Source organism: Staurois parvus, unplaced genomic scaffold (genome assembly GCF_062004578.1).
Source record: "Staurois parvus isolate SC_StPar_1 unplaced genomic scaffold, SC_StPar_1.0 ptg000634l, whole genome shotgun sequence".
Lineage (NCBI taxonomy): Eukaryota > Metazoa > Chordata > Amphibia > Anura > Ranidae > Staurois > Staurois parvus.
The window spans coordinates 6,178,298-6,202,491 of NW_028318430.1; the positions used below are offsets into that span (position 1 = coordinate 6,178,298).

Sequence of the window (24,194 nt, forward strand, 5' to 3'; positions counted from 1 at the left end):
ATAAATAAATATAAAAAAAATAAAATAAAAATGTAAAAAAACTTTTAGAAAAATTATAATTTTGGATTATAAACTAATTCAGATTTTTTTTTTTACTAAAAAGATAACTGAATACATTTTGGCCAAGATTTATGAAGAAAGATTATTTATGTGCAAAATATTATAAGAAAAACACTTTATTTCAAACTTTTTGGACATTTTCATTTACATAGCAAACAAAATATAAATCTCAGTGGTGAATAAATACCACCAAAATAAAGCTTTATCTGTCTCAAAAAAATGCTAAAACATTCATATGGGTACAGTATCGCAATTGTCAAAGTGTGATAGCACTAAAAGCTGAAAATTGGCCTGGACAGGAAGGGGGTGAAAGTAACTTGAAGTGGTTAATTGCGGTGTTGGCACTTTGCGATAAATAAGTGGGTTTTGCATTGCAGTTTGGGCACGGGGTCTCTAAAAGATTCGCCATTACAGCTCTATTGCCTCTGCTTAAAAAAAATATGGGGGTTCTAAGTCATTTTCAAGTCAATTATGCTGATTTCTACATGTAGGAGAGGAAGGTCAGAAATGACCTGGGTTAAAAAAAAAAAAACTAACACAGCCACCACATCTAAGGACTAACAAACTGCAAAAAAATCACAGTCACAATTACAATTCTGTAGCTATCAATAAAGCTGCACAGTGAAAAAAAACAGAAGCCGGAAGTTAAGGAGGGGCGGATTATGGACGCGCACGGCCGCCCCTGACGTCAAGAAACAGTTCTGTTGCTGGGCAGCTGCATAGGCATTGTCATGTGACCGCGCAGCTACTCAGTCCGCCGGGAACGAGCTGCGCGTGCGTGTTAAGTGTGTAGTACCAGCGGGAGCAGCAGCCTGAGGTTCCGCGTTGCCTGTGTGACTCGAACACCTAGTGTCAGCATCCTGCTGCTTAGACATGGGCTGTTTCTTCTCTAAGAAAGCCAAGAGGAAGGGGAGCGCCAAGGAATCGGGACCCGCAGAGCAGCAGCAAGATGGGCAGGAGAGCAAGCAGTACAGCTGGGACAAGAGGGAGAAGGTGAGCGCTGTGATTGGTGGTCTACCTAGGATTGTGTGTGGGCTGTGCTCTGATTGGAGGATCAGCCCTCCCTGTGTGTGAGTACACTGTGTGCCCCTGACTGGTGCTCTACCCTACGTAGGTGTACATAGACTTCTAGGTGTGTCCTGATCACTCCACATTAGGAAGACAGCCAGTCCTCCATTGTATGGGAAGTGACTTCAGTCTGTCCTGATTCCACTCCTGGTGTGTTCAGATGTGCCTGAGATGTGGGAGTCCCCAGACACAGTCTGTCGGTGTATCTACAGCTGACTAATCCTTTTTCCTTGGTAAGATGTGGATGGAGTGGAGAGGGTACAGGACCCCTATCAGGGATCTATAGCTGTCTGTTTCCCCAGTAAGGACATTTTGTTTACTCGTGTTGATCACTGTCCCTGGGGAAGTGATGGAAACACTAATTTCAACTGTTTCAATTAAACTGAAAACCGTGCAAGTGAATGCAGCTCTGCGGGATAATGGCAGACACATTCCATGCTTCGGTAGATGACATCATTTGTTGGTGAACTTTTAATTCATTCATCTTCCTGGTTCTCTTTGGGCACTGTTGACATCACAGGCTTCTTCCGGCTGCCCCCCTGGGAAGGCTGCGTCACGTGCGCCTTCCGGCTGCCCCCCTGGGAAGGCTGCGTCACGTGCGCCTTCCGGCTGCCCCCCTGGGAAGGCTGCGTCACGTGCGCCTTCCGGCTGCCCCCCTGGGAAGGCTGCGTCACCTGCGCCTTCCGGCTGCCCCCCTGGGAAGGCTGCGTCACCTTTGCGTCACCTGCGCTTTCCAGCTGCCCCCTGGGAAGGCTACGTCACCTGCGCCTTCCAGCTGCCCCCCCCGGGAGGTTTATGTCACCGTTGCCTTCCAGCTGCGCCCCGGGAAGGCTACAGCCTATGTCTCAGGTGCCTTGTTGCTAGCCCTTGAGAAGGCTTTGTCACCAGTGATTTACTGCTGCCCACTGGGAAGGTTATGTCACCGGTGCCTTGTCTATGCTCTCTGGGAAGGCTACGTCATTGGTACCTTCAAGCTGCTCTCTGGGAAGGCTTTGTCATCAGTGCCTTGTAGATGCTCACTGGGAAGGCTACGTCACAGGTGCCTTCCAGCTGCTCCTTGGGAAGGCTACATCACCAGTGCCTTCCAGCTGCCCCCTGGGTAGGCTGGGTTGCCAGTGCCTTCCAGCTGCCCCCCGGGGAGGCTACGTCGCCAGTGCCTTCCAGCTGCCCCCCGGGGAGGCTATGTCACAAGTGCCACTGGAAACTGGTGTTTTAGGCCTGGGGAGGCTACGCCACTAGTGTCTTCTAGGGAGATCTCGTGTAAAATGCAAGATTTCAGGTAAAAAGCCTGTTTTCTTGTTCTTGTTTATACGTCGCCATGGCTTCAGTTACATATGCGTGTAAGGTAGCAGAATGATGCTCATGTTGCTGAAGCCATGGCATTGTATAAAAAATGACAAACTGCATCACACCCCATACAGCATGTGCTCAAGATTTGGTGCCGATGTCACTGGTGGACCAGCACAAAGAAGGCAAAAGAAGCTGTCCACCGATGACATCTCCTGTGTCATGGTTTTACACGAGGACGTGGACCAGAGCATTAGCATATGGGAACACAGAAAGAAACGAGGCAAGCAATAACAATTCAAAGTATTTATTTGATATAAATGTCATCAATGGTGGCGGTTTCATAGAAGGAGGAGAGGAAAGTCCACATTAAGTTGTCACCAGAACAGTAATAGAGGGGAAATTTTTCAGTGTGGATGATCTAAAGACCACTGTAGAAGAGGACGACTGAAAAACAAATGGAACTTTTACTGGTCATCCCATTTATCTCCTTTATTTGATTGTAGAAGAGGGCATTTCCTTCACTTTGCAGAAATTTTCTCTCACTTCCTATTATGTCTACAGGGCAGGAAATGAAGTTAAATCTTCTCAAAATGTCACATACAGTGGAAAAAATAAAACCAACTGTTTTTAACTATCCCCTACACCACCCAAAACGTAAAAAAAAAAAGATAAATAACCCGGCTGCCATCTCTAAGAGCCATATTGTACAGGCAAACTTGACGTATCAGGATCGTCATGAGACCACTTGCCAGTCTATGGAATCATTCCCTTTTTAGCTGAGCCCGGAGATGTCGTTCTTTCACTGTCTCCTTGCTGGAAGGGGAGATTGAACATGCATCATTTCTGGTGTCCTTTTTATTGGGAACAGTGGGGTGTTGTATCATTGGAGGCTTGTCACTGTATCAAAACCACATTTTTTTTATTTTCCAGTACATGTTATTTTTCAACTTCCTTGAACAGACCAAGCTGTCCAGCACAAGGCAGTAAGAGGACAAACCATGTTGCCATGTGCTTTGTAAAACCAAAATACCTCTAATGATGGTAACGTCCATTCTGGATCCTTGCTGTGTAGTTTCAAACTCATAGTATCACTGAGGCTGGAACATACAGGCAACACTGTACTTCTGGCGCTGCAGCTCCAACAGTGAAGGATCCTTTCATTTTCCTTCAATTTCCTCTCCCCTCATCCATTCTCAAAAAATAGCCTTGTATCTGTTTGAGCAGATGCCTTTTATCTGAGGAGCAGATGAACAATAGGATCTAATAGAGAAAAACAAAACAGAGGGCGCACCGGCCTTGTGCATTACCTTTAAAAATATGTTTATTACATTTAAAAGAAGGTGTTCTACTCCCAAAAGTACATGAAAATAAGCACATCACGTGAGACCGCTCTGTCCAATTCGCACTGCGTTTCTGAATGGTGATGAGAATGATGGACATGCAAAATGGCTGGCGCGTTTCGAGAATTAGCTTCTTCCTCAGAGCCTAACTACCTAGATGTCTGTCCCTCTCTTTTATATATGCTCAACAATGAATAAACAATTGTTAACCAGGGGCCGTCCCACGGACTCTCAGGGGTGGGGCGCAATAAAGTGGGAGGTGCTGACATACTATATACATACAATAACTGCAATGAAATAAGCACATCAAATCCACATATAGGAAATGCAAACATCTCTATCTGAATAATAGGATCTACCCTTGTCCATTATCATAATGCCTTATACAGATACAAGGCTTTTTGTGAATGGACACAGGGAGAGGAATGGGAGGGCAAATGAATGGAGCCCTTCTCTGTTGCCGGTGCAGTTCGTAATCCTCACAACTTTGGAAATATAGTGTTGCCTATGTTTTCAAGCTTTGAGTTTGAAACTACACAGCAGGGATCCAGACCTGATATTACCATCATTAGTGTCACCATACATGTTACAATATGTACAATCAACTTTAGATTTACCAAAACTATGCACTACAAAGACCTAACCAAAGTATCCAATCAATTTGTAAGCAGCAAGCAGCAGGGCTCACCTGTCAGGTGGAAGCATTTGGGGGGGCAGTGCTGCAACCTGATTGCTTCCACACAGCCCACGGTGCCAGCCTCTGCCTCCACGTGTGAACCTCCCCCCAAGCACATAACACCCCCTCAAAGAAAAAAAATTTGAGGCCCACCCCCACATATACGCACATACAAAAGTAAAAGCACACACCGGGGCGCCTGCATATGAAATCGATGATTGCAATACACGTTACATATCGCCACGCACGCCGGAATGAGAGCAGTAGTTCTTGCACCAGACCTCCTTCGTAACGCGAAACTGATGACCTATAAGGAGCTTTAAAAGAGTCGCCTATAAAAGATATAGGGTACTGAAGTTTGTCGCCATTTCACGAGTGCACCCAGATTTTAGGTTTGACATGTTGGTTATCAGTTTACTTGGTGGAACCTCATCTTTAAGTTTTACAAAAAAAATAGGGTAATTCATTGATTTTGTGCCCTAAAATTAGTTTTGTGTATTTTTTTACTGAAATTTTGCGTTTTCTAGACCTTTGCGGTAATATCATGCAACATAAAAAATTGGAACTACCACTATTTTATTCTCTAGGGTTTCTGATTTCAGAAAATACATAATTTTGGGGGGTTTTGTGTAATCTTCAGGCCTAAAATGATTTTTTAAAACGTGTGCAAAAAATGGCTCTGGCAGCAAAAGGGATAAAGGATAAGCCCGATACTCCCCTTTCCTAATGAGCACCCAATTGGTGCAAGGTCTCTCTCCTCCCTGCTAGTCCCTGGGTGCGGTGCTGGAGATGGGAGGAGAGGAGGCGATAAACAGCGCAATGTTAAAAACCTCAGATTTAAATACAGTTTTGGTTAAAGTTGATTTTTTTTCTTTTGTTTTTCATCAGAAGTAGATTGTCATGGGGGACAAGTAGATTGGGACATCAATTTAGTCCCTGGACAAGTAGTTTTTTCAAAAATGTCCACACTTCTGAACCTAATAAATGGTTTTGGTAAATCTAAAGGAAATTGTACAAAAAAATTGTATAAATGTGTGTCCAGTTTTAGAGATCACTTGTTTTTACAGAGCATATGGCCAAAAAAATATTTCTGAGTTCAGCTTTTGTGATTGTAAACCCATATTATTTTGCACAGTAGCACTGACCCTCCTTTTCTGGGGTTCCCTGCTAGTGCTCCTGTCTCCTTCCCCCCTGCCGAAGTGCCCCTATTTCAAGCCACTTACTATGGGGGCACTGCTGCAGGCTCGCTCCTGAGCCACACTCCGTGTGTCCATTGACACACACAGCGTAGCTCAGCCCTACCCACTCCCTCCGCTCCAGCTGTGATTGACAAAAGTGGGAGCCGGTGGTGAGCCTATGAGAAGGGAGAGGGCCACTGCTATTGTGCACAGGGTTGTATCAAGATTGTTCTCAGTTAAGTATAAGGGGGGGACTGATGGGAGGAAATTCCCTCAGAAGGTATTTACCGTAATGCAGAGAATTTGAAGGTAAAAACACTTCTGTCTTTACAACCACTTTAAGCTGCTCTGCTTTATGTCACAGGCACGCATCTGTTATAGCCAAAGCCTCTTTCAAATCTCACTGTGTATGTAGTCAATTCTGAAAAATGCTTACAAAATGTGCTTTCTTCTAACTGACACTTTTTAAACCTCAGACCACAAAAAGACCCACTGTCGTCTTATTTTAGACTCCATGATGGTACACTTCTACATTTACAGTTCTGCTTTTGAAAAGATTGTTCCTCCCAGAATATTGAAGTAAATATTTAATAATGGCTTAAAAGCTCACTAGTCATATCCTGTTAAAGTTCTGAAATTGGCAAAGGTTGTAGGAGCAACTGCACTCAATTAAAAAAATGTTTTTAATATAAATAATTAGTATTGTTTAGAGTTAATTGGGTTCTAAATTTTTTATATATATAACACACATAGTGGATATAAAAAGTCTACACACCTGTGTTAAAATGTCAGGTTTCTGTGATGTAAAAAAGTGAGACAAAGATAAATCATTTCAGAACTTTTTCCACCTTTAATGTGACCTATAAACTGTACAGCTCAGTTGAACAACAAAATTAAACCTTTTAGGTGGAGGGAAGTAAAAATAAAAAACTCAAATAATATGGTTGCATAAGTGTGCACACCCTTAAACTAGTATTGTTGAAGTACCTTTTAAACTTATTCCAGCACTCAGTCTTTTTGGGTATGAGTCTATCAGCATGGCACATCTTTACTTGGCAATATTTGCTCGCTCTTTCTGCAAAAACACTCCAAATCTATCAGATTGCGAGGGCATCTCCTGTGCACAGCCCTCTTTAGATCACCCCACAGATTTTTGATCGGATTCAGGTCTGGGCTCTGGCTGGACCATTGGAAAACTTTAATCATCTTCTGGTGAAGCCATTTCTTTGTTGATTTGGATGTATACTTTGGGTCGTTGTCATGCTGAAAGATGAAGTTCCTCTTCATGTTCAGCTTTCTAGCAGAAGCCTGAAGGTTTTGTGTCAATATTGACTGGGATCTGAAACTGTTCATAATTCCCTCTGCCTTGACTGACTAAGGCCCCAGTTCCAGCTGAAGAAAAAGAGCCCCAAAGCATGATGCTGCCACCACCATGCTTCACTGTGGGTATGGTGTTCTTATGGTAATGTGCAGTGTTGTTTTTGTGCCAAACATATCTTTTGGAATTATGGCCAAAAAGTTCAATCTTGGTTTCATCAGACCATAACAATTTTTCCCTCCTGCCTTTCTCCGCCCCCACATCTGCAATTTTTTTCCTATCAAAATAAAAAAAAAAATATATAATCTCAGAACGAGGCTCTGTCACTGTGAAATTTGTCAGTTAAAGGACACCGGGTGTGCACATTGGCTGAGTGCAGGACTATGAAGTATAGTTGATGAGTGGAGAGCTTTCTCCAGGTTTTGTTATTTCTGGAAGGGGTTTCCTAGTTTGGACTTTCCATAATGTCTTGGGTGGGATGGAATCTCTAACCCAGTGTCCGGGTTTTGTGGAGGAACAGCAGGGTGTATGCAGGTGCTCACAGCCCTTATAATGGAGGTTTAGGAATACCTCAGGGTTCCAACCAAAAGAGACAGGAGGTCTGCTACTAGAGTCAGAGAGGCTGTATGTAGCAGCCAGAGTATGATTGTCTGCAAGACAGTTAATGACCTGAGGACTGGGCTGTGTGTGTGTCTGAGAAAGTCTAAGCTATGTGCCTGGAAGAGCTGGTGTTCAGAGGGACCAGTATCTATAGCAGCAGTGCAACTGAAGATTAGCCAGGTAGGCTAGAATTTTCATTTGGATTGTGTATATTTTACTGGAGAAGAACTCCTGTGTGGGTAACGTGTTTTTTAGACTTTCCGTTTACATTCAAATAAGAGTGAGCTACCAAGCCCTGAAATTCAGCTCCTGACTGGCATGAACTCTCTTGCAAACGCATCTATCACTTTCAGATTCAACATTTTCCATGGGACACTATACTACAAAATAATCTCACAAATGTGGACCATCTGTTGCAAACAAGATTTGTTAATTTGCACACACAAAAGTATTTTTCTTAACAAATTCATTCAAGACCATGTTGCAAAAATGAATACACCCCAATGAGTCTTAGGAGCAAAGCAAATTTTAGACAACAAAATCCTAATTAACAAGATTTTAACTACAGGTGAGTCTAATTACTCATTAACCTTTACCCGCCCGGCCTATGGCCAGATGGCGGCCGGCAAAATTCCTCTTTGTTCCTCCCGGGCATGCGCGGTTTGCGCGCCTGCAGAGCCACGCAGCCTGTCACCGGCCGTGTACCTTGGACACGGTCGATGACAGATCTGAGTACCGGCCCCGTTGCTGGTACCATGTGACCTGCTGTGACCAATCACAGCAGGTTACATGACAGTTGTATACAATGGATGGTTTCATTCATGCCATCCATTGTATACTAGTGTGCCTAGCTGTGAATGGTCACAGGGATCACATGCACAAGCTGGGCCAATCACAGCCCAGCTGTGGCATGTGATTAGCCGTGGCCAAATCACAGCTAAGCACAAAAAAAAAAGCCCTGAATGAATCAATATCATTCAGGTAAATGCTTGCTTATAGCAAAGTAATTCTTTAAGATTACTTACTTTTCAAAAGGGGTGTACGTATTTATGCTGAGCACTGTATATATTCAGAGAAACAGCAGTGCCCTGATCTTCCCAGTAAAGAGCTGTGCAGGGAGGTGTCAGTACAAGTCTGACCATTGGATGAGAAGCAGGCTGAGCTTTCAAGTTGAATGCAAAGAAGAAAACCGACCACGCTGGGAGGAATGAGTTCTCATGCCTAGTGTGGTTACTTTAGAATAATAGAGCAGCAGGACTGGCAGGAACACCAGGGATTTCACACAAAGGAAGCAATACAAAGAGAAAAGGATATTTTTTCAGATTAGTACGTGGTACAGCAGGCACATATCAGAAATATAAAATACTGGGGTAACATATACTTTTTAAAGTAGAACACCAAGCAAAAATCTAAATCTCAGAATGTTTTCTTTCAGTATTTCCCTTTTTAGCAGCAAGCATCAGCTGTATACACAGTTGAACAACCTCCGCTTCATGAAAACGTGGTTTTGGTATTCACCCTTTAGATGGATGACCGTAGGAAAGCTTGGACTTCTGCAGCTTCTATGAATGGAGGATGAGCGAATGATTAAAAGGCCTGAAGGTCCGCCTCTCCATTCACAGATCACGTTCCATTCATAGAATCTACAGTACGGCTTCTTTAAATGGAGGGGGTGGGTGGAATAGGCGGTTTAGTCAGGCACTTTTAATGAGTGCCCATTACAGCTCCTTCAGTTCTTTTAAACCCTGTTGCTCCAGAAGATAACAGCGATGGAGATAGGGGGAGTTTCGTTGGATAAAACTTACAAGGGGAGCAGGAGCCGGAAACACAAGGGACACATCACATTAATAGTGAGTAATGTCCATTGTGCTTCCCTCTTCTCTTTTTTTTTTTTTCTTTTTTTTTTTCCTTTCTACTACATTTAGAGGTGATTCATAACTAACTGCAATCAGCAAATTAGCTGTAAAATAAAAAAATGCAGAACTGAATTATTTTTGTTTAATTTGTGATGACTTGTAGTCATATGATGAAAGAATCCTTTACCAGCATCCTTACTGCTTACTTCCAGTTATAGACACTCCCTCTTCTGTGTGTGTGTGTATATATATCACAGTCCCTGTATGGCCGATTTAAGGGTGAGTGATATGCTACACCACAATTACAGGTACAGTGCTGCGAAAAAGTATTTGCCCCCTTCCTGATTGGTTTTTGTTTTTTTTGTTTTTGGCCCATTTGTCATACTTAAATGATTCAGATCATCAAACAAATTTTAATATTACACAAAGATAGCCCAAGTAAATACAAAATTAGGTTTATAAATGATAATTTCATTTGTTAAGGGAAATAGCTATCCAAACCCACCTGGCCCTATGTGAAGAAGTAATTGCCCCCTAAACCTAATATCTGGTTGTGCAATCTTTGGCGGCAACAACTGCAATCAAGTCTTCAAACTCAATATATAAACCATGTATTCACCGTGCAAATGAGATGTGAAAAATCACAAAAAATGCATAATAAATCACTCACCTAAGTCAATAAATGAGTGCATAGAATGTGTAAGCATGCAGCTGCCCTAATAGTGAATAATGCAATCAAGTATTTGCAATAACTGGCAGTGAGTCTTTTGCATCGCTGTGGAGGAATTTTGGCCCACTGTTCTTTGCAGAATTGCTTTATTTCAGCCACATTGGAGGGTTTTCGAGCATGAACGGCCTGGGTAAGGTCATGCCACAGCATCTCAATTGGATTCAAGTTTGGACTTTAGTCTAGGCCACACCAAAACCTTCGTTTTGTTTTTTGCCATTCAGAGGTGAACTTGCTGGTGTGTTTCAGGTCATTATCCTGCTGCATAACCCAAGTGCGCTTGAGCTTGAGGTCATGAACTGATGGCTGAACATTCTCCTTGAGGGTTTTCTGGTGGAGAGCTGAATTCATGGTTCCATCAATTATGGCAAGGCAGCCCCAGACCATCACACCACCACCACCATTTTTGACTGTTGTGATGTGCTTTTTATGAAATGTTGTATTACTTTTACGACAGATGTAATGGGACGCACACCTAACAAAATGTTCAAATTTGTCTCATCACTCCACAAAATAATCAAGTTATTTTTTTGGCAATTGTGAGACGAGCCTTTGTTTTTAGTCAGCAGTGATTTTCACCTTGGAACACTCCCTTGGATGTAATTTTTGTCCAATCTCTTACATATTGTTGAATCATGAACACTGACCTTAATTGAGGCAAGTGATGTTCTGGGTTCTTTTATGACCTCTTGGATGAGTTGTTTTTGTGCTCTTGGAGTAATTTTGGTAGGCCGGCCACTCCTGGGAAGGTTCACCACTGTTCCAAGTTTTTCCTTTTGTGGCTAATGGCTCTCACGTGATTCACTGGAGTCCCAAAGCCTTAGAAATGGATTTGTAACCCTTTCCAGAGTACCACGTCAAATACTTTTCTCATCTGTTTTTGAATTTCTTTATATCTCGGCATGATGTGTTGCTTTTTGAGATCTTTTAGCATGCTTCACCTTGTCAGACAGCTTCTATTTAAGGGGTTTCTTGATTCAACAGGTCTGGCAGTAATCAGGCCTGGGTGTGGCAAGTGATTTAATTTAATTTAGGTTTTCAAAAAAAGTGGTTAATCACAGTTCATTTATGATTTAGCAAGGGGAACAGGTAGTGTAGGTAACTACTTTTTCACACAGGGCCAGGCAGGTTTGGACAGCGTTTTTTTCCCTAATGAAATGATCATTTAAAAAGTACATTTTGTATTTACTCAGGTTATCTTTGTGTAATATTAAAATTTGAATATAAACCTTTTCTCATAAATAAACCTGTATCAAATACCCAATCATAAGTTTCCCAAATGTCCTCAATCACAATATATTCCCCAAAAAATTTTAGATTCAGTTTCCATATAATAAAGTCTTTTCTTCCTCCAAAATAAATGTATCTCTTTACTTTAGTCACCGTGATGTATCCAGATTTTCTTGTACCCTATATCAGTATCAAAGGGCATTTCTCAAATGAAGGATGAAAACATTCTCCAGGGTCCAAGTTATTCCTGTAGTTTCTCCTCATGGAATAAATCAGGGATTTAGAGATGATTGTGTAATAAATATACTAACATTTATTAAGCAACTTACATTAAAATCTGAAGATAACAGCTCCCAGTAGCAGAGACAGCTCAATTGTTTGTATTAACATGGAAACCACCACATGTTCCCACTTTCAAAATGGCCGCAATTGCACTTCCTGTTCAGCATGGGTGTGTTAGACGTCGCGTGTCCCAAGGGATGTCTGACGCACCCACGCTGAACCAGAAGTGCGATTGCGGCCATTTTGAAAGTGGGAACATGTGGTTGTTTCCATGTTAATACAAACAATTGAGCTGTCTCTGCTACTGGGAGCTGTTATCTTCAGATTTTAATGTAAGTTGCTTAATAAATGTTAGTATATTTTTTACACCATCATCTCTAAATCCCTGATTTATTCCATGAGGAGAATGGAGGAGAAACTACAGGAATATATGTTTGCTTTCAAGGATGAAAGTGATTGACTTTTAGGGTGTAGTAACTATTGGTATAGGTAGTTTGGTGCTGATAGATTGGTTTAATGTTAAAATTTGTTTGAGCCGAATCAAAGTGTGACAAATATGCAAAAAAATGAGGAAGGGGTAAATACATTTTCACAGCACTGTATTTCCTAACATAAGAAAATCTGATACTGTTTGAGAGGAACTCAATTTCATGAGTGAAAGTTCACTGGGGACTTTCCATTAAAATGAAAGACATGTACTGGCACCTTTTTCATGCTCATTTTTTTATCATTCAGGGAAGAGCTTGTTGATTGTCAGCAAGTGGGCCCAGTGTAATCCGCTCAGCAAGACAAAGAAACATGTAAAAATTACACAGAACATCCCGTACTTCTCTGTACTATGTAACAATTAGTCCATGGATAAACACACTAAGTCTTGGTTCACACTACTACGACCTGAAAGTCTCGTGACTTTGCCAGGTGACATGAGTACAACTTTGAAGCACCTATCAGGGAATGCCTGGGTAATCTTCTTGTAATGTAGGATGTAAATCACAGATGAGGATCCGTCTTTGAGGCGAATTCTATTAAAGACTATTGCACAAGTCGGAAAGAAGTCCTCTTGAAGTAGTACAGGAACCTTTTCTAAAGTTGGAACGACTTCAGTAGTGCTAATTAAGACAGCTCTCATTGACTAACATGGGATTTCACATGTCATGCGATTTGGGGTCTCAAGTCAGTTCCCAAGTTGCGGCAATGTGAACAGAGCCTAAGAGTCTGTCGTATAGCAGCATTTACTGCAATAGTAGATGAATGGTAGAGGAGTGGATGAATTGTGGATAGAGGGAACGTGGTTCACCTCTGCAGCTCCCATGAGATCTGGGCAGGATCACCTCATAAAGCAGGAAATAACTAAAAGTAGGGCTCTGAGGTTGATACCAAGCGAAAAAACACCTTTTATTAAAACCAGCACACTTGCATATCAGAATTCACCAGTGGATAATGACACAGCTGGTTGAAACACCAGATCCGATCTGCTGAAGGGACACAGAGAGGCAGTAATTGGCCACCAAACATGCAGCAGCAGGGGCTCCTATGGGCCAGCGGATGGTGTGGATAAAAAGAACTGGTGGCGTCTCCAGCCTCACTGTGAGGATGTCAGAATCCTTAGGTGATGTCAGGGGGGCAAGCATACTGCATTTCAAGGGTTTCAGCCCTCTTTTTCAAATGCATCTGAAAAAGAGGGCTGAGACCCTTGAAATTCCGGACTGCTTGCCCCCCCCGCCCTCCTTGACATCACATAAGAATTCTGATATCCTCACAATGCGGCTGGAGATGCCTGCTGGCCCATTGGAGCCCCTGCTGCTGCATGTTTGGTGGCCAATTATTGCATATGTGTAGCTTCAGCAGATCGGATCTGGTGTTTCAACCTGCTGTGCCATTAACCACTGGTGGATTGGTGAATTCTGTATTAAAAGCAGCACAGTTACATATCAGGTGGTTTCTCACTTGGTATTTAACCTCAGCGCCCTGCTTTTTGCTATTTCCAGCTCAGCAAGATTGAATTTCATTATTCTAGAATTATGCAATGTATTATGGATTTTGTAACTGAACAAAAGTGTTTGCTCAAAAACTATAGTGACTTGAGTAACATTTGTATTGTTGGCTAAGCCACTATGAAAAGATGGCATAAACTTTTCAAAATTGTTGTCTTTCACTGGTGCAGTCTAATAATGAAACAAAACATGTTATTTTATTTTGCTAAAATCCAATAAAAGAGAAATATGGGAAAAGTTATTTCTTAAAAATCATACTTGCCTAGGTAGATGCAGTATTGGTCCAATGCTGCATCTGTCCCCCGCTGGCTCTTAGGGTGAGAAGTCAGCGATCACATGACCGTTGATCACTGAGTTCTCACTGCTGCTTTGGACAGAGAGCGGTGACTGTCAGTCACCACTGTCTGCTAACCAACCCTTGCATGCTCACTAGAGTGGGCGGGGAGGGAGCAGCTGGCGCATGCTCTCCGCAGATCACTGAGAGGCTGAGCCAGGTGTCATTCCAGACTCTGGGGTGGTTCCCAACCTTATAGCCAGGATCTTTCCCCAGCCGGGATTGGCTGAGTGACGTCAGCCGACAGTGGGCCCACTGTCAGCTGAAAACGGGGCACAGGAATGCAGAACATGCTGCACTCCTGTGACCCACAAGAGAAGTACAACCAAAAGAGCTTTGGCTATCATGACGTATTTGTACATGCCATGTTCTGTCTCTGTAATGTGTATTGGGTCAGTAAACTCTAAAAATTTTGCTGAAACACTAGTTTTATTGTGCTTCTATGTTCTTATTTAAAATGGTACCATTTCCTGTAAGGTAAGTTCCCTGTTGTATTTTATTCACATTTTATGTAACGCAAGTAACCATATCCTACAAGTACAATTTCATTTATTCAAATTTTTGATTTAAAAACTACTGTGTAGGGTTGAAAAAAAACAGGAATGACTAAAATAAAATGACTTGCATTATAATAATATCCTGTTAAATACCAGGTATTTGTCATAAGTCATTTATCATTTTCTCTACTTATATTTTACTACATTCAAGTAAGGTGTCATAAACACTAATGACAACCAAGTTAATGTATTACCACAAATATACTGAATACGTTTATTTGAACAGTAACATCTGGCTGCTGAACTTGTCGGTGCAGGTGTCTATGATACTGTAATGACAGCATGTTGATGAGACAACACACCCTTTATAACTAATAGACAAATGCAAAAAACAAACTGATTTATCCTGTAAAGCAAGAATTACCCACAGATGTCTCTGGGGGCAGATGTGACAGTTGAGAATTAAATGTGGCCTCAGATTCTTTCATCACAAGCAAACGGGGAACTACATTCCACTGGCTGTGAGGGGCTTTTGCTTGTCGTGACACACTTACCTCTGTGTACCATCCTCCGATGATGACAGGTCCTTGCTGAAGTTGTAGCTCCATCTGTCAATACTGCTTTCCGCTCTGCCGATTTTTCCTAGTACCATGATGCTTTTCTTCAGCCATTGGATGGCTGTTGATGTCACTCCCTTGCATGTGTGCATGAGTTAAATTGTCCTTTTCACATCACTCTAGGCATGCCAAGGATAAGCAACACTGCAAGGAGCATTGCGTAAAGGTTTTTCTAGAAAAAAAGGTTTTGAATGTCTCATGCCAAAAAATTTTAGCTTCTTGCACCTTTTCTTACAGCAAGACTTTAGTTCTTCTTGAAATCAAACCAACGGTGACCTTACAATTTGTAGATTGCAAAGCAGACACCTTGAAATGTCTGCGCGTACCTTTAGCGATCAGCAATCTTGTCTATGCAAATCTTGACTTCAGCTGAGGAAGCTGAGCCTTGGCATGCCTCCTGCTTCACTTCACTACTAACCCTTAAAGAGACCCTGTCACCACCCCATGCCTAACAAAATAATCATACCAGTAATGGTACTCATTTAGTAAGTCAGGCCCCCTGTCTTCTCATATTTGCCTTGGTGTGTTGAAAGAATTTAAAATAGCAATCTAGCTTCTCCCCATCCCTGGCCCTAAAATCAACACAGGCCCTGGCAGTGATCAGAACAGCACTGTATAATCTGCGTTGTTTGTTTTCGAAGATGGTGCTAGGCTTTTTTGCAGAATAAATACAATGTACAGTGCATCCAAAAAGTATTCATAGCGTTTAGCTTTTGCTACATTTTGTTGTTACAGCCTTATTCCAAATGGATTAAATTCATTTTTTTCCTCCAACATTCTACAAACAATACCCCATAATGACAACATGAAAAGTTTATTTTGAAATCTTTGCGATTTATTAACAATAAAAAAACCAAAACACCCCACATGTACATAAGTATTCGCAGCCTTTGCCACGACACTCAAAATTGAGCTCTGGTGCATCTTGTTCCCACTGATCATCCTTGAGATGTTTCCACAATGTGATTGGAGTCCACTTGTGGGAAATTCAGTTGATTGGACATGATTAGGAAAGGCATAAACCTGTCTATATAAGGTCCCACAGTTGGTGCATGTCAGAGCAGAAACCCAGTCATGAAGTCCAAGGAATTGTCCGTAGACCAACGAGACAGGATTGTATCAAGGCACAGATCTGGGCAAGGGTACAGAAAAATTTTGGCAGCATTGAAGGTCCCATTGAGCATGATGGCCTCCATCATCCGTAAACAGAAGCAGTTTGGAAGCACCAATCTTCCTAGAGCGGGTCGCCTGCCCAAAATGAGCGATCGAGGGAGACGGCCTTTAGACAGGGAGGTAATCAAGCACCGATGGTCACTCTGAAAGAGCTCCAGCATTTCTCTGTGGAGAGAGGAGAACCTTCCAGGAGAACAACTATCTCTGCAGCACTCCACCAGTCAGGCCTGTATGGTAGAGTGGCCACCATCTGACCAATACCATCCCTACAGTGAAGCATGGTGGTGGCAGCATCATGCTGTGCTGTGCTGTTTTTCAGCAGTAGGAACTAGGAGACTAGTCAGGATCGAAGGAAAGATGAATACAGCAATGTACAGAGACATCCTTGATGAAAACCTGTTCCAGAGCGCTCTGGACCTTAGACTGGGGCAACGGTTCATCTTTCAACAGGACAACGACCCCGAGCATACATCCCACATAACAAAGGAGTGGCTACGGGCCAACTCTGTGAATGTCCTGAAGTGGCCAGGAGAGAGCCCAGCAATGAAAATTGGCTTGAGAGGTACTGCAAAAGAAGAATGGGAGAAATTGCCCAAAAACAGGTGTGCCAAGCTTGTAGCATCATACACAAAACAACTTGAGCCTGTAATTGGTGCTAAAAGTGCTTCAACAAAGTATTGAGCAAAGGCCATGAATACTTATGTACATGTTGTGTTTTTTTTTTTTTTTTTTCTTATTTTTAATAAATTGCAAAGATTAGAAAATGAACTTCTTTCACGTTGATATTATGGGGTATTGTTTGTAGAATGTTGAGATTAATTTAATATATTTTGGAATAACATAAAATGTGGCATACGTTAAGCGCTGTGAATATTTTCTAGACGTACTGTATATCTGCAATAGAATTATAGCATTATACTTTGGGATTTCTTCTTAGTCCCTGTGAAATGTCGCACATATACCTGTTGATAGCAGTGAAGTCCACCTAATTAAAAGTTTTGTAGATTATCAAATAGCACCTGGTCACTTCTAGTTGTGCCCACTGCTTTCTGGGTTACCAGCACTGCCCCTGTTATGAAAACCCTCCCACAGAACTGCAGGGTCTGGGAGAGGAGAATTTGAGATACAAATGGAGGATGTTTTAGTTTACTTTATTGGGCTAGTGTAAATTCAATCTGGTACTTGATTAGACTGTCATGCAGGAGGCTTTAGTAGACCTTTTATCACTGGAATAATTGCATAACTGGTCTTTCTTTATGACATTTGTCACTGTTGTGCAATTGAATTTATCAGCTATCATGCAGAGATGATCTATGGTCCTGTATTAAAGGGGTAGGAATGACATTTTACAATAATACAGAAATTTATCATTTTGTTTTTTTCAGCAATGGAAAACGGAACCATCTTTATACACTGCAGTCGTGGGGCCATTTTTTTGCATACATGTTTAAAATTCACATTTTAGGTGGGACAATGAGTTAAAATCCTCAAATATGATGTATTTTCTGAAAGTAGAGACCCTGGAAAATAACATGTTTGTAGTTGCACTTTCTATGTCGCATACGTTTATCAAACCCGAATTTTTGTTAAATACACTAAAGTTAGTTTTAGTAATCAGACACAATATATTACCCAGTTTGTGTAAAAATACAAAAGGGGGTTATGCCAAGTAAATAGCCAGCATACCAGGCCTTAAAATTGTGTGTGCCTGTGAAATGGTGACAAACTTTTGTATTAAAAAATTATCTGTAGGAGATGCTTTATCCACCCTTACAAGTCATTAATTTAGAGTTGACTGTGAATAATGGCTATGGAATAATTTCTCGCTCCTGCATATGCAAGGATATATAACGTGTAGTGCAAGCATGATTTTCCCATATACAGGCACCCCAATGCAATTTTTTTTGTCACTTTACTTTTTTTAATTTTTTTGTTTGTTTTACATAGCTTTATTGTTGTCCATATAGGGAACCAATAGCCTCCTATGCGATAGAATAGGTTGTGACAGGTTGTCTTTGAGACTCCAGTGCAGCTATTGGAATACAAATTGGTAGTTGTGGAAATAATCAGGCGGCTTTACAGTCACCTGAATCACTTCCACGTGAAAGATGACAGTCAGCTTGACAAGGGTGTGTTTTAAAAGTCTTTGATATCAGTTCTGTTTACGCCAATTCCAAAAAGGTTGGGACGCTGTGCATTGACTGTTACCTTATTTCCCTATTTTTCTTTTTTTCTAAATGGTACATTTCTCAGTTTAAACATTTGATATGTTTCTGTTGTGAATAAAATATGGGTTTATGAGATTTGCAAATCATTGCATGCTGTTTTTATGTAGATTTTACACAGCGTCCCACCTTTTTTGGGATTGGGACTGTGTGACTGGTGCTGGGACTCGAGAGGTTAAAATATATTGTAAGCATAAAACTTCTTTTTTTGACAGTGACAAAGCGTTAAACCCCTGCTAGACTCAAATTATTCTTGCCATTCTTTAAAATTATCTCTTCCCTCCTGAGGATTTACCCGCCTTCCTGACCAAGCAATTTTTTTGTGTTACGGCGCTGCGTTACTGCAACTGACAATTGCGCAGTCATGCAACGCTGCACCCAAATAAAATTTTACATCCTTTTTTTTTTTCCCCCACAAATTGAGCTTTCTTTCAATGGTATTTGATCACCTCAGCGGTTTTTCTATTTTTTGCACTATAAACAAAAAAAGACCAACAATTTTGAGACAAAAACAATATTTTTGACTTTTTGCTATTAAACATGTCCAGTAAAAAATTTAAAGAATAAAATTTCAGCAAATTTAGGCCAAAATGTATTCTGCTCCATGTCTTTGCTTTAAAAAAATCCCAATACGTGTAAATTAATTGGTTTACGTGAAAGTTATAGCGTTTACAAGTGGCGGTATATATACTGGAATTTAAAAAAAAAAAAAAAGTTTTAGTTTTTTTTACTGGTAATGATGGCTATCAGCAACTTTATAGCAGGACTGGGGTGGGCATTCTGACACTGAGGGGAACTGACTTGGTGTCAAGGACATCCCCAATGACACCAGTACAGTGATCATTGCTAATAAAAGGCACTGACACTGTACTTCTGGTACTGGGCAGGAAGGGATTAACATCTGGGGTGATCAAAGGGTTAACTGTGTGCTGTTTCACAGTATGCTGTTTCTGTGCTTTACACTGTAAGCACAATGCTTTGTATGGCAATGCTATGCAGAGCTGTACAAAGCAGTATGCAGGAGCTAACAGGGGAGAGATCTGTGTTTATACATAGGTCTCTTCCCCGTCGGAGATTCTCTGTGATCACTGGATGCCGGCGAGTAAACACTGGTTGGGACCCGGTGATTGACAGCCGAGGTCCCGAATGGCGGTGAGTGTAGGGCTCACGCAAGCTCTCTACCTGGAGATGCAAAATCATATGTGTATATATATGTGATTTTGCGCACTCCTGCCGCCCTGTAGCAGTATTTCTGCTATAGGGTGGAGGGGAAGCAGTTAACTTTCTCATAATGTAGTCTGCCCAGGGGTCAGTGTGTAACCATTTTCTATCAGTCCAAAACTAAGAAGACTCCTGGCCTTAGATATACTTAGTTTTTCATTTATGCACTAGAAAAAATCCACAAACAATAGTAAGTGCATTCAGAAAAAGGCTTGTATTTATCCTAATGCCTGCATGAAGAATTGATCTAGTTCAGGTTGCTTACTTTGCGAATTAATGGCTCATTCAGTAGGCAGATTGGTGCCTCCATGCAGAGCTGCTGGCAGATGTGTTTGCATCCACCTTGGATCTGCATATGGCCAGCCCATAGAAGTGGAGGCAAATGCAGTGCTGACACGGACACAATTGCATGTCAAACTTTGACATGCGGCAGGAGCGCGTGCACACATCTGACCACAGAGCTTCTCTGTTGGAAAATATGCACCCGCTCCTACCCGCATGTCTTCTTTGACATGCGGTTGTGTCCATTCCTGCGCTGTGTGTGCGCATCTAATATAATAGGTTGCCTGCACATAGCTCCGAGGCACACATCTACTACCAGCTCTGCAGAGAACAGCATGAATCTGTTTGTCTGAATGAGCCTTAGCCTTGGTTCACACTTGTGTGGTGCGGCTTATCACATGTGATTTGCACAGGAACCGCACCACATTCCTGTGCAAATCACATGTGAATTCTGTGTGGTACATTTTGTATGGCTCAAATCGCACTGCATCCGCACCAAAAAGGCGCAGGACCCTTTTTTTGGTCTGCAATAGAATCGGTTCGCATGGGTATTCACATCCATGCGATCCAATTCTGCACATTGCACCGCGTTTTGCGGACCGATTTCGGGGTGTTGTTAACATACAGACCTGCAGTGTTTCGCATGAACGGGGTGCGATTGTGTTGCGGTGCAGAATTTGCACAGAAAACTGCTGCGAATTCCACACTGCATCAGTGTGAACCCGGGCTTAAGGATGAATATGGCTCTCCTTTTTCCACTTCATTCTTTTTTTTTTTTTTTTCCCCTAAAGATCACCCCCTGCATCTAGGTATGTGATTTAGGCTTAGTATGGAGTTTGTAGCAAAGGACCTTGGAATGAATACATTAAAGGCTGATGTATATCCAAAAACCGTGAATGTTGTTATTCCCTGGTGTTGTATCTCATCTAGTCCAATGTTTGAATAATCTTCAGTTATGAAGGAATGCTACTGGTCTAGTCACAACTCTGAGTTGGTGAATGTTGTCTTTGTGAAAGTCAATCGGGGTAGCTGAAGCTGAGCACAAAACACAGAGTTGCTGTTACAGAGCTCCCATAGCTTTAACCTGAGTGTATATAAGGAAGTCGGCAGCCAAACTTGCTCAATAGTGGCTTTCTTGTGTCCAAACCTCAAGTATACAAACTTTCTGATGTTGCCTTTCTCTGTTGAATGAGTGCATGGAATATAAGAATACTTTTAAGAAATAACATACAAACTGCTTAAATATTTAGCAAATCAAATGAGGTGTTTTTATATGTGGCACATATTTCTGAGGTTTTCATTAACTGGAGCATAATTAATATTTTAGAGATCTTTGCTTTTATTGATTTTAAACAATGTATATTCCTCCATGGTAGTACAAGGTAAAAAAATGGACTCCAAGCAGCTTTGCATTTAATGATGCATCAAATTTTCTTTCTAATTCCAAGCAATGTGAATACCAAAGTTTGACTTGATGTGATCCTCTTGCAAACCAATAGGGGAAGCAGAGTGATCAGCCGAGAGAGAGATGAGTTTATTAATCTGCTGCTTCTCCTTTCACTGTCTAATCAAGGCTAGGAGAGGGACAAGACTTGCAAGTGTTACTGAAAGGATAAGTTCGCTTTTACCAAGAAAAATAATGCACATATATTTTTGCAGGTAAAAAATATGCATTTATTTTTTTTTTTTTTGTTCGGGACCTGTAAAGCACGATCAGCAGATTGTGGGTGTAATGCTATGGTCCTGCAGACTGTCTGTGTATCTGTCTGCCTGTACCTCTGATGCAGGCAGTTACACAATGACGGGAAGCTCAGAGAACTACACAATGACGGGAAGCTCAGAGTGCTCAACAGAGCTCTGGTAGTTGAGAACTACAAGCCAACAGCAGCAAAGGCTGTCGGGACTTGTATTGTTTCTATTCACAAAACACTGCATTTTTTTAAAAATTTGTGACCACTAACGGGGGACGAAGATCCCCCCCGCTAGTGGTCAAAATGGGGACTCGCTGGGGTTGGGGGATGGAGGCGACAGTGCATTTGTAACATGTTACATGGCTACATGTTACACCCTGAATATGGGTGTAACATGTTACAAAAGGTGAACGTATCCTTTTTAAAGAGGATGTTCAATGCCCCCCCCAAATAAAAAATTAAAAGTCAATGGCTACAAATACTGTAGCTGCTGACTTTAAATATAAGGACACTTATCTGTCCAGGGATCCAGCGCTGTCCTCACCCAAGCCGTTTCTTTACCGGTTGAAATAAAAGGACGTCCAAAAGTGTTAAGGGGTTGGGCAGAGAAGTGGAACTTCCCATTTTGGGTGAAGTTTCGCTTTAAAGAGTAAGCACACACTTGTTGACAAAAAAACGGTCATGTTATCATGTTTCCAGGAATGTCGCACCTCTGTTTTAGGGGTTGTGGCCTTGCTGGTACCCTGGTGCATATGTTTTGGGCTTGCCCTGGTCTTTCTTTGATCTGGCGTAGAGTTTCTGAGGTGGCCTCGGCCTTGGCGGATACTCCGGTAAATTTTGTTGTTGCAAAATTGTTTATTGGGATCTCCCATTTCGGGGATCCCAACCAACGTAATGAAGCTAATTCATGCTATCTGTGTCTCTACCCTATGGGCCATTGCTCTTCATTGCAAGTCACCAGCAGTGCTTTTGTCCTCTGTTTTGCGGAGAGTTTGTAAGGTTATGCTCATGGAACGTATTCACTATACAATGCTAGATAGTATTCAATTATTCCACATAAAATGGGATGGTTGGAAAACATTTTGGCATTTGTTAGCATGATGAGTTATCATAGATTTTTTGGCATTGTATCTTTCTTGGTTGTGTAGTTGCTCAGTATATTTTACTGCCTACTTCATTCATGTACTCAGACTTTCTTTTTCTATGATTCTGTTTTATAAGACAGGTTTTTTTTTTAATTTTGTGCCTTTTTCTTGATGTATGCTATGCTTCATGTAATGGTACTGTTTTTGTTTTCCATCTCCTAATAAAAATGTTTGTAAACAAAAAAAAAACAACTCCCTTGTATATACTTCATCTGTGTGTTTAGAGTTTTTGCCTGGAGTTCAGCTTTAAATAATTTAGACCGCTCTTACTGTTCCATTTAAACATATAGGACAAATGTACATAGTTTTACAAATCTGCATACTGTATATACTAGACCAAGTTACATAGAATATTTTACGAATGATTTTAACATTGCACTGACGACTCTGTTCATCTTCTTCCATTACAGGTAGATCCGAAGGACTACATGTTTAGTGGCTTAAAGGACCAGACAATAGGACGGTTGCCAGATAAAGTCGCAGGCCAACAATTTGTAATACAGGAATGTGAGAACTGCAACATCTATATATTTGATCATTCCGCAACCATCACTATTGATGACTGTACAAACTGCCGCATCTTCTTAGGACCTGTAAAGGGCAGCGTGTTCTTTCGTGACTGTAAAGATTGCAAATGTGTTGTGGCCTGCCAACAGTTCCGCACTAGAGACTGCAGGAAAATGGATATATTTTTATGCTGCACCACACAGCCAATCATAGAGTCCTCCACTGGAATGAAGTTTGGATGTTTCCAGTTCTATTACCCAGAACTAGCAGCACAATTCAAGGATGCAGGGCTGAGCATCTTCAACAACACATGGAGCAACATCCATGACTTCACCCCTGTGTCGGGAGAGACAAACTGGAGTCTTCTTGCAAGTGACTGTGCAGTGCAAGATTATGTGCCCTTCCCAGACTCTGAGGAACTGAAAGCAGTACGTGTTTCTACAGATGTTAACCGGAGCATAGTGCCAGTCACTTGGGGACAGCGTTTGAAAAAAAGTGATGAGTCGTGCTTGGTGGTTTTCTTTGCTGGAGATTACACCATAGCAAATGCCAGAAAGATGATTGATGAGGTAATAAGGAAGATTTCACTTGAAAAGCACCTGGAAATTCCTGGGTTGATACTCAAGTATCTAAGGGAAATGCCAACTAAATTGGGCAGCTTGGCTCTCTATGCAAACATTTTCTATAGTTTCTAGTTTTCATAGTAATCCAGGGGTGTGGAAATCTTTTAAAAAACTAGTCCAGGGACTAAATCGATGTTCCAATCTAGTTATCCCCCATGACAATCTACTTGTCCTGATAAAAAAAAAAAAGAAAAATCAATTTTAACCAAAACCGTATTGAAATCTGAGATGCTGTTAGGACTATCTGGGACTTTTAAAAT

General features: G+C 41.5%; 1 protein-coding gene across 2 annotated transcripts in view; it reads left to right on the forward strand.

The window, feature by feature from the left end:
* Window positions 1–747: 747 nt before the first annotated feature.
* Window positions 748–24,194, forward strand: part of RP2 (RP2 activator of ARL3 GTPase) — a 49,224-nt gene continuing 25,777 nt past the window's right edge. The window contains exons 1-2 of one of the 2 annotated variants that reach the window (XM_089693516.1): window positions 748–1,053; window positions 23,215–23,880. In XM_089693516.1, coding sequence (XP_089549642.1) covers window positions 934–1,053; window positions 23,215–23,880 — 786 coding nt within the window. In that variant the 5' untranslated portion in view covers window positions 748–933. Of the gene's footprint in view, window positions 1,054–1,251; window positions 1,362–23,214; window positions 23,881–24,194 lie in introns of those variants that run through there. The other variant, XM_089693517.1, reaches the window with a different exon arrangement.